The sequence below is a fragment of the Ammodytes marinus genome, assembly GCF_949987685.1.
Source record: "Ammodytes marinus genome assembly, chromosome: 16".
NCBI lineage: Eukaryota > Metazoa > Chordata > Actinopteri > Uranoscopiformes > Ammodytidae > Ammodytes > Ammodytes marinus.
In genome coordinates, this window is record NC_137220.1 from 17,861,521 (window position 1) to 17,873,024 (window position 11,504).

Genomic DNA, 11,504 nt, shown 5'->3' on the forward strand with positions numbered 1-11,504 from the left:
TGAAACCTAAAAAAAGCTGATACGATGGAGGCTGTTTAATCGCTTTCTTGTCATGTTTTTCTAAAAGGTAGTCAATTAACAGTTTTGCTTTAAGGGCACACAGTCCTTTGGATGGGGAGCCAGTGAGGGATCCCATCCATGTTGCAGATTTGGTCTACACACACTGTCTCCAAAAGGTCTTATAATAAAGATTTGGATAAAAATGAGCACAGTGACACCTGAAGGTAGACATGGAGAGTTGTTAGGAAATGAACTGTTTGCTTTTCCAAAATTCAGTGTTTAAGCATTGGAGCTTTGGCGTTATCATCTGATACATGTTACACATATGCTGTCATGAATGTATCGTGAAGGTTGTCTGCTTCTGATTGGTTTGTGTTCTATAACTTTTCTGATTTATATACACATCCCGAGGTTTCTTTGTTTGTGCTCAAACTGTCAGCATTTCCTGTTGACATTTCTGTGGGCTGCAGTTTTTCCTTTCTGCTGTCCTGACACAGGAAATTTACCTCCCTCTTTTCCGCAATGCGTTCACGTTAGTCCCACCACTGCAAAAAGTAATTACTCCGCTTCAAGGGGTAGAGTCAATACGAGAGGAATTCTTCTCATAAAATGCTAATCTGGCAGGTCAATATTCATTTTGTGCCAGTGTGATGTGAATTGGATTGTGTGATTTATTGTATCATAATAACTGAGATAGAATGGATCATTCTTTCTTTTATATTCACTTTATTAACAGAGAGACATTTCATTTCCGCTCATGCCTCCACAAAACCTTTATTCCACTTGCACAAGGAGCAGATGAAGCAAGACGCCATAATACTGACACAATTCAAACAATACTTTGCCCTTCACCTCATTGTATGAGAGAAGGAACACGTTTGTAAGACTGCAAAGTCTCTTATGACTTTATGTTTTACAAAAACATGAAACCACAAAAATAGATTTAGGTTCTTTTTTGGTCTGCAACACTATTTAATGATAGGACTTGGCACAAGGTCAAACATGTAGGGTGAGGTTTGGCACTGCAGCTTCAGCCAACATACTGTTCCTAAACAAAAGCTGTTCAAAGCATCAATGCTGTTAGAGCATCAGGTCACTGTGGATGAAAAAACTTGAACCTTATAAACATTCCAAGACTGAGTTTCCCATCACAAAGCAGCATGCATTCATAGGCTTTACTCTGCCAAGAAGTAAACTATTCCCTTTGCACAACCAAAAATGATTCCATCTCTCACTGTATGTGCACTTTCAAAGGAAAAGAAAAAGAGCCAAGAACAAAATGGCTGACATGGTTAACATCAGGACAGCAACTCAGGAAAATACAACAAAAGAACAAGACCAAACTACGAAGCATAGACCTGTGTTTCTATTGAGACTTACTCATATGTGATGATGACTGACCTTTGGGAAAACCAACCACTGAGTATTTCTATCCTATTCAGGTGTGCATAAAGTTACCATGGAGTCAAAGTTTGATCAAAAAAAAAGATATTGAAATATTGTACAACTTGTTCACCCATAGAAAACAAATGGACCAAACGGCAGTGGGACAACACTAACTCAATAGTGTGAACATGGACACCTTAGTGACTTGCAGAATAATGTGGCACAATAGCTTGCCCATGACATCAGGTACAGTACAAAGCATACAGTAATCCTGCGTGCAGCTGAGTGATACACTGGACACAAGAAAACACACTGTAAGAGTTCCAACAGAATCCTCAATCACACAAATTCCCATAAAGATAGTTCTTCGACAATTTTGCTGAAGGGCTCCGCTGTTTGCTGTTCTTCACAAAATGATAATCATCACACATGATAAACAAGGCCAAGTATATCAAATATACCTTGTTGTGACTTCATACAGCTCTCAATGCATTGGCTTTTTTTAAGTAAAAATTAAGTCCTGCTACAAAAATAATTTTTTTTTTTTCTGCTGTGTAAACTTTTGCAACCAAAGGCACTATCTCACCTTCCCTCTCCTCGCGTATAAAACATGAAGCCCGATACACGCCCAGGGCATGATGGGATTAATCCTGACTCAAAACAATGATCCAACCTTTACTTGGAAATTTACTGACATTAATACCATAGCCTCACCCAACACCAACATTATGGTTGTACTTAAAATGCTAGCATCAACCCAACTAGTATGTAGCATTGCATATACTGAAAAACACTCCTTGTTGGTTTCATGAAATGTGCTCAACTGTTTGCTACAGAAATACTGCATCCGATGAAAGTGCCATTAAAAGGTAACAAAGACAAAAACAAAAAAAAGCAATTATTAGGGGGGTTTACCAAATGTTTTTCACTGTTAGTAGCTGCAGTTAAAAATTATTACATCATCACCTTCCTGGAAACAACAAGTGATATGAATGAAAATAATCCAGTTGGAAAACTGCCCTGTGTGTGTATATCCAGCTAAAATGAAAACAAAAGGAACCAGTTTTATGTCTCAGAGACGTGCTGAGACGAGTCATACTATTCAGCCTGAAGCTGCTGTGCTTCTATATGATGAAACTGCCATGTGGCATGTATATCTTGCTCTGAAACGGGTTTTTTATAAAGCCAACAGCTGAACAAATGTTCCTATGCATGTCATTTAATGGACTTGTCCACACTCAAACCCATAATGTGCCAGGTTTGGTTTGACGTAAAAGGTGGTGACATCTATGTGTTACGTAACGTGAGGATCCACTTTATCTGTGTATTTATGAGGTATAACAGAAATCTACTTGTTCAGATGTCAACAGCTGTCATATCATTACTATGTTTTCCCTTCAACATAAAAATCCCTTTCTAGCATGAATACATTAGATGAAAAGTAACACTTTAAACTAATCTAGTAACACCTTGTTTGACCAAACTTTTGACACATTCACTTGGCGACCCTGCTACAAAGCCTGTGTGATCATCACAGGCCAGTCACAACACAACAGTGACATGACAAGACGTGGCATGACATCAAGCTTGGGACTTTTGATTTAAGGGCTGTACTGAATGTGCTACATCTTAAAAAACACTTTCTGCTGGCAATATCAACACATGTCTACTGCCTCCGCCCACTCTGTGCTTCTTTTTATCTTTTGTCATTTAAAAACAGTCATGGTTCATGGTCTGGTCTGTTCCATGTTGAGCAGATAAGACCTGGAAAACACATCTGCAAAGCACATCTGCAAGGCCCACAACAATAGGCAGGTGTCCCATTTTGTTGAGTTGAGCATGGCACTGATTTTAATGACATATAAAAAACATTGTGTCTGTGTGTGTGTGTGTGTGTGTGTGTGTGTGTGTGTGTGTGTGTGTGTGGGTGTGGTCAGCTTTTTGTAGAAAACGTGAGTCACTCGTTGAGGATGGAGTCCGGTCTGTCGTAGCCAAAGAGCCTAAAGTCAGGTTCGTAGAGCTTGTAGAGTTCCCTGCGCGCCTCCAGAGGCACCGTGTTGAACCAGTCGGCCTCCCAGCTGTTGGCCGTCTGGTTGCGGTGCGAGGTGGGGAACTCCACCACGTTGTCCACGCGCAGCTGGCGCAGCAGCTGCTCCGCGTCCTCCTCCGCAGTCTCCAGGTGGCCCACAAAGTCATACTGGATCTGACACGGGTGGCACAGCCGGTACACCTGCCTCCAGTGCTCGTTAAAGGGCGCCTCCTTCTCCGTCTGCGGGTCCAGCAGGTACTGGACGAAGTGGGAGAAGGAGGGATGGAGGCCCACGCCGAACGCCTCGTCCACCGAGGCCGGGGGCGTGGGCTGGTTGCCGTAGCGACGCAGCATGACCTGTGCAAAGCGCCGGTAGAACTCGTCGTTGCGCAGCTCAAACTTGTTGCGGTAGGCGGAGATGAGGCGCACGAAGGGGTCGCGCACAAACAGGAACTTGGTGTACTTCTTCAGCTTCACCTTCAACAAAATGAAATAAATTCAATTCAAGGAGAAGTAAGAGATGTTTTATTCTACATATATGTATCAAATTACTCTATATTCATACAGCAATTATTTAAACATTATGAGCAGTTCATAACACATGTCTCCCAGTCATTCAGCTTTGCAGTAATTGACAGATCAGATTTTGAGTATCCCGCTTGTTTTTATCCAATCAGTAGACAGAGCGCTCTAAAGAGGCGGGTAACTGTGCCCGTGAATGATGACTCGCTGATCTCCATCGTGGTCCTATCTGACCAAGATGGCTGCACGCATACATGTGGTGGTGACATAGGGACAAGGGAGGGGACTGCTAACTGCTGTCACTGACAGCAAGTTTCCTAAAAGGACCATATCGCCTACCTCTCCTTTAAGCTGATGTCCTTTGTGTGGTGGGCACAGAATCATTAAGAGAGAGTTCAAGCTAGTTGTTGTGACAATATGAGATTGATACTATGATTTGACACAAATCAAACAAGCACGTCCTAAGAGAGGAGCACTTTCAGTACCGGCTACACTGTACATAACGCTTTAGCAGGTGTCACTGTCACTTTAACAACAATTCAGTTTTAGCCCCGAAGCTCTGCACCTGTGGAAAAAAAATGCCAATTCACCAGCACTTAGCCTCATAGTGCACCGTGCAGCACATTTGCATTTACAGCAATGCATATAGTGTAATATTTGAACAAACCTTCATGAGGTGCTTTGCAAACTTGCCGTAGCGTTTCCAGAACTTGCTGAAGGTAAAGTGCATGCTGCTGTTGTGGACCAGGTCCCTGGGGATGGCCAGAGGGTCTCTCTGGGGCACGCCGTCCCGCAGCAGACTTTCACTCAGGATTATCATGATGCGCTTCCAGTTACTGCACGCAACCTAAGGGCAATACATTAATCTGCAGTTATTACAGTGAATTCCCAGTGGGTAGAATCTGGAGGAAATAAGTGGGATTCGTATTGGCATAAAAACAATACTTCACGTGTGTGTGTGTGTGTGTGTGTGTGTGTGTGTGTGTGTGTGTGTGTGTGTGTGTGTGTGTGTGTGTGTGTGTGCGTTCAGATATGAAAAAGCTACAACTTAAGAGGTCAAGCTCTTAACTACCATTTATTGAAACAAATAAATAACGTTTTAAATAAAAAATTAAATATGTCTTAATAAAAGTGTATGTTAATTTAGAAAGAGAATAAACTGTTTTTTTCTGTATGGGTATAAAGGCCAAAAGGGGCATTTAACTTGCATTCTAAGTATACTACAGTAAGTGTAATTTGAACCAAGCACTGTAGGTGTTGCGTACCTTGGGAACATAACAGTAGATGATACCGTGCCTGTCATCCACAATAAGGTGATCCAGCTCCTTGTTTGGAATGTCGTCAAACGAGCGGTTTTTGCCAGGAAACACCACGCTGTCATTAGCGCACATCTCCTGAAGCAACCTCCGCCGCTGCTCCTGGTTATGCATTTTGTAACAACAAACATATTTTATTATTGGCAATTTAAATTGTTCTTTTCAAATTGACACACGTGAAGGTGGGACGACGGTCTTTACATAGAAAAACTGATAAAAAAACATTAAAGGTTGCACTATGTAACTTTGGGTGTGTCATAGAAGTGAATTTTCTAAGGTATATTCTTATAACTGAATGAACTGAAATTACTCACAGGAAAATAGGATTCCCCTGAACACTGTTTGAAGTTAGAAAAGCTTCCTGAAAAGTTACTGTTTCACTGTTGTTGTTTACAGCAGCAGGGCCCACAGTTTTGTTTACAAACATACTCTAGTCTTACGTTTGGTTCCAGGTTCCTCAAAATAATTTAGTTTTGATTTAAGATGATAGAATTATTCAATAGGATAAGAGTTACATGTAGAGAAAACATGTTTTGTAAACTAACTGCAGGCTTTGCATATGTAAACAAATGACCCTCCCCTGAAACTGCATAGTGCACCTTTAAGGCAATAACAATCATAATAATAATATTCATTTTTGAATGTATTAACCTGTCTCTCACGAAGCTCTGCCGCGACTGGAGTCAGGTGAATCTTCCACTCCTGCCGTGGTACATAGCGCTCCTCTGCCTTCTCTGATTGGTTCCCGTTGTCGGCGGGGGCGGGCTCTGTGGGCTCACCTGTCCCCGGCTCTAGGAACTGGTTGACGAAGGCGTCGATGTCTGACAGGAATGAGGGGGGGGCGCGTGAGGAGGTCTGGGGCCTCTGTGGGGGGGCGGGGGGCGGAGGGATCTTGGGGCCCGGGGATACGGGGGTGTGCAGGTAGAGGTGTGGCGCTCCCACATCGTCCCAGTAGATGATGATCAGCAGGATCATGAAGGCCGAGCCCAGCACCACAAAGATGCGGAACATCCTGGACGTTCCCATGGTGACTGTCGCTTGCTCGCTGGTTACAGTATCACCATAGCAACTGACTTTGATAAAGGCGTCTCTATAGCGTCACCATGGCAGCAGATTGAAAATAGTTACGTCGGTCCTCTTGTTTGATCACCAGGGCAACAGGTTGAATTGAAAAAAAAAAGGTTTGTGAGATGGGGTCACCGTGGCAACAGAATCGGGATCCAGCAGCTCTCCTCTACCATGGCGATAGATGAATGGCAGCTACAGCAGAGTCCATGGCAGGATGCGGGTGCACTGCAGGGAGTGGAACTGGCCATCCACGTGTCAACTCTCATCTCTGCTCCATGCCTGCAGCACCCTGCAGACAGACAGGGGAAAGCATCCGTTATATATTCCACAGAGATTAATAACAACCTCTAGCTCTAGCTCTAAATTCAGGTGAAGTTTTTACATTAGTGTTGGCTAGCCAAAAACATTTTGAGGTGAAACATTGCAGGTAAAAACTTCACTTTTTAAAGCACTGGTCCGTTTTGAGATATTTGTCCAGTTTGCTTCCATAACAGGTCTTCTTTCATACTTTTTTTTTCAATACTCTGAACCAAAAATCTCAACTTCTAAAGCACAAGTTACCTCAACTAAACCTTCCATAACCTTTCTTAGTTAGCACTATTCTAAAGGTTATTACAGGAGGATTTTTTTTCAAATATTGTTAATTATCAAATGTTAATTTTGTGCAAAAAACATAAAAAATTAATTTTTTAATCTGATTTGTAATTACTTTAGAGTATAATATTAGTTATATATTGTCAAATTTGCATATTTATTCAAAATTGTCTGAACAATCTTTAATATACATTTTCTTAATGTAAGTAATCATCAAAGTTTAAAAGGATACTGTATCTATAAGTTAAATATTATTCACCTGAAGTGTGTCGCCTTAAGACAAAGATAACAAAGGCTCTTTGAAGACAAACCAAGTTAAATGTAAAGTATAATAATACATCAAGGTTACGAAATAACACTTGGAAATGTATCATTTAAGGTTTCAATAGCGGTGCAGTGCTGTATTCCTTGTGTTTCCAAAATCCCTCCTCTTCAGTCACCTAGGCAGAGCATCAGACTTCAAGTCGAAAAATAAAAACAAAGGAAGAGTCTGAGCTTGAAAACTACAGCAAAGCAAGTGAGACAGTTTACAGCCTTAAAATCTTTGAATTTCTCCTTCACCTCTCCGAGTTCACTCAACTCCCACCTGCGGCAGTAAAATCACAAGTGGTTGTCAAATAACTGCATGCCAGGGGGGGCTCTGCTGCATACCGGCAAGTAATAACTTTTGCATTGCACAAGTATCCTGCTGTACCCACACCAGGCTTCCTATGGATTATAGTACAGCACTGGCTGGCACACTTTTATACAGAGCACCTTTTGAAGTAATAAAAAGCCCCAATGTTAGCAACCTATGAAACGTGGCCAATTGCAAACACTTTACACACCTAACCTAGATACGTTCAGCGCTCAGACAGACACACTGAAGCATACTGTGCCCAAGCAGTGACACAGAATAGGCGATAACGGTATGGAGAGCTGCCTGCAGGAATAGATAGCACAATTTTTAATCCGACGTTTTATCTTCGGTCCATCTCCTCCTTCCTGTGTGCAGTGTTAAAGTGGCAGGGCGTCGCTTTTCCATTCTGACACTCGTCTAAATTTGGAGCCCTGGTGCAACAGTCCTCGTATTATTTCCTCTTCCCCGACACTGAAGGGACCATTGACATGGAAAAGCATCATTCCCCTCTCCTGAGACTGCACACCACTACACCCCCCTCCCTCTCTGCACACCAACTGCTACTGCCATTATGTCCATCATACCAGACCTAGCAGAGGAAGAAAATAAGAACATCTCATGTTACTGGTAGAACGTTATTTCACTCAACTACTCTCGTCTTATTAAGTACAATTTTAAGGGAATTGGGTATTTAGATTCTTTACAACTTTATACTTCTACTCCACAACTACTCTACGAGTTAAGATTTTAGAAACAGAAAACATGGGCTCATCTGTTAAAGACATGACGCTCAAATGGGCTCCTTTGAGCAACATGTTACTTACACGTTTATGTGTAACAACAAGTAACACAATTACAGCTGCAACTTTAATCATTTCTTTATGGATTACTCTGCTGAATCTAAAATGTAAAACATTGAAAGTAAGCAACCGTTCCATCCTATCACCAGTTCTTCAAAACATTTAAGGTTTTTTTTCATATCATTTAAAAAGCGTAGCCTATTCTCTGCTCATCTTAGAATGGACACCATAAAAGAAAAATGAGATTCACCTTTCTGTGCGGTAGCTTCATCAAACCAATCTTTTTAATCATAATCCATAAATAAATCTTATAAAAATCGTGCGTTGGGATTATCACCAGGTCAACGCCGGTGACCATCCAGCTGTGTGTGAACAACAGCCAGAGCTCAGCCATGGACAGATATATCACATATCACACCGTCCTGCCTGCAGCAGCCGCCGGCGGATGCCAGACTCGAGCGGACACAATGTAGCCTTTGACTGGGGAGCAGCGCGGCGCCGCGGGAACGGGCTGTACCTCACACCGGGGAGGCTCGCGACATGTGGCTAGAATTATTCAAAGCGTCGCGTGGGGAGCCGTTAGTCACAATTACGAGGAGAGATACGCATAAAGAGAGTATCATAAAGGAAAACAACGCGCTTCCTCACTATCAATACACGCTGTTAGTGTGTCTCTGGCTCTACCTAGGTGTCAAAGTAGAGCTCGGCATTGAAGCAAAATGTGCATGGAAAAAAGCGTTGTCGCTACGGAGACATGAAATATCACGTCAAATGTTAATAATGAGAAAAATAGTAATAAAAAACAACACATTCTTCTCACCTCTTTTAGTGCACACAAGCTCCCAGCGTCGCGTCAGCTGCGCCTGCCTGTGAGGATGAGAGCCCCCCTTTTTTCTCTTCTAGGAGATGGAGCGCGAGCACGTAAATCACCGCGAGAGTTCGCAGCCGGGGTTTTCTGCAGAGTGAGCTCAGCTCATGAAGGGAAAAATTTACTTTTTCTGGGTCAGCTCCAGTGTAACGTGTCTCTCTTTACTCTGGGATGATTTATGTTGATGGTCTCTCTCCCCCGCCAGACACACACACACACACACACACACACACACACACACACACACACACACACACACACTGCCTTTCCCAGGAAAAGTATGCTGGAAATAACCTGATTTGTCTGCTATAAAAAAAATATGTGTATCTTCAATAAAGGAAGAAGGAATAGCCTAGAAGAATCATGATATGGAAAAGGTGGCTGTGGGGGATCCATTTTTGTTGTCTAATGTGCTTCAAATCCTTGTAAATTCTATTCATCCTGTGTCATCAAAGGTAGCACAGAGCCCCCCACAGAGCGCTGATTCATGATGCAACACACATGCATACACAATCATCTGCTTTCATTCAGTCGCACGTTTCACCCACACTTATTATTTTACTCTCAGCTATGTGTTCTCATGAATTTGCTTTAAATAACTTTGTACTCCAGAAGTCCTACTTTAAACACACACACACACACACACACACACACACACACACACACACACACACACACACACACACACACACACACACAGTAAAAAACATTTCAAAAATTCTCAAGAAAAGGGAAGAGAAAGTGCAATTGAGGTCATTATTTCAAAACATGATGTCCAAGCACTGGCAGACGTGGCTGATTAAAAGGTTGACACATGCTGGTTCTGACATTTATAAAACAATAACAAAACAATGAAAGTATAGTATAGTCAGTGTTTATAAATATTAGCCTTTGTATAATAGTAAACAGAGCAAAAATGCACAAATGTTTAGGGTGTATTATAAACAGTATGTGGCTGATATATTTTGGGAATATTGCATATTGCTGTATGAATTTCAGTCCTGGCAGATGTTGAGATAATCTGGCATAGTGATGAAAGAGGTCACTCTAAATCCCCAACTGGCCTGCTGGGTTTTGTCGAATTGAACCTTCTGGTGTCTTCTGAGAAAAACAAAAAACATCTAAACATAGCCTGGTCCTACCAGACCATCGTACTTCATTGATGGAAGTACATAGGCGGGCGGTGCCAGGCTATAGTCTAAACACTGGTAAGGCATACATAATTCTGGAGAATGTTTGTTGACAAATCACTTTTCGTCAAAATCAGTGAATATAATATCTCACAATCTGCTACCTGTCTGTACTGTGTGCGCTCTGAAAAAATAATCTGTTTTGAATACACAGCCTAGGCTCTGTAAACTGGTATGTATAAACAAAGGGGCCGGGCCTGCTTAGTTAACATTCCCTTTGTTTACATACCAATTTTTTGACAAAAAGTGTTTTGTCAAAAAACAAATTCTCCAGAATGACCTTGTATGCCTTTAATAAGCTGTAGAAATCAACAAAGGGGTTTCACACAGTATTATTTATCCATATCACTGATGACCAATTTCTACGATCTTTCTTTTTTATATCCCAGGATTGAAACTTGCCACAACTTTCAAAATCCAATAACAGGCCATTTTAAAAACACAGATGAAAACCAGCCAACATACCAAACTAAAGTAAAAGTTAAGCAACCACAGAGAAGCTTTGACCCAAACCGGGGGGTCGGCACACCCCCACTAAGGTACCCTGGGATGATCTTTTACACAGACCATAAGTAAAACAACTTAATTATGCTACAAGAAGACATGTCTTTTCTCTGTGTAGCTTTACTTCCTCAAGGCATTTGAAAATTAATCAAAATGAAACAAACCGAGGAGATAAAATGCCTTTTTTAAGGAACTTCTACGCTGTCAGGAGGGCTCACACGGAGATATTGCTTCATGTTAAGTGGTCACAAGTGGTAGGCCCTTTCAAAACCCTTGTATTTGTGTAAAGCCTTCCTGTGCTCAGACCTCGACATGTTCTCTGAAATATTAAAAGGCTATTCCACTTTATTCTCTATTCGATTACTATCTCCTTAGCTTCATATTTCTTTAAAATAAATTAAGTTCTGCACTGCACAATGCATTTGTATGAATATATAGAAATTACGATTTGATTTGTTTTCATTAGCCACTAGAGGGCAGTATAATCAAAGTTAAGTAGGATCAGACTGAAACAGAAAGTAGAGCTCAGAGAACTTTGAACACCTTTTGTGTTTATTTTTCTATATCAAATGAAAGGAACACATTTACAAAATATATATAATGCCTTT

The 11,504-nt window shown here is 41.5% G+C and overlaps 1 protein-coding gene across 1 annotated transcript; it reads right to left on the minus strand.

Annotated features, from left to right (window-relative positions):
* Positions 1–730: 730 nt before the first annotated feature.
* On the minus strand, positions 731–9,185 carry LOC307263244 (carbohydrate sulfotransferase 12-like). The gene is made up of 5 exons (XM_080044357.1): positions 9,155–9,185; positions 5,905–6,610; positions 5,203–5,355; positions 4,605–4,784; positions 731–3,892 (listed from the first exon to the last, which is right to left on the minus strand). Exons 2-5 carry the CDS (start codon positions 6,277–6,279, stop codon positions 3,344–3,346), a joined length of 1,257 nt encoding a protein of 418 aa, XP_079900483.1. The 5' UTR covers positions 6,280–6,610; positions 9,155–9,185; the 3' UTR covers positions 731–3,343.
* Between the last annotated feature and the right edge of the window lie 2,319 nt (positions 9,186–11,504).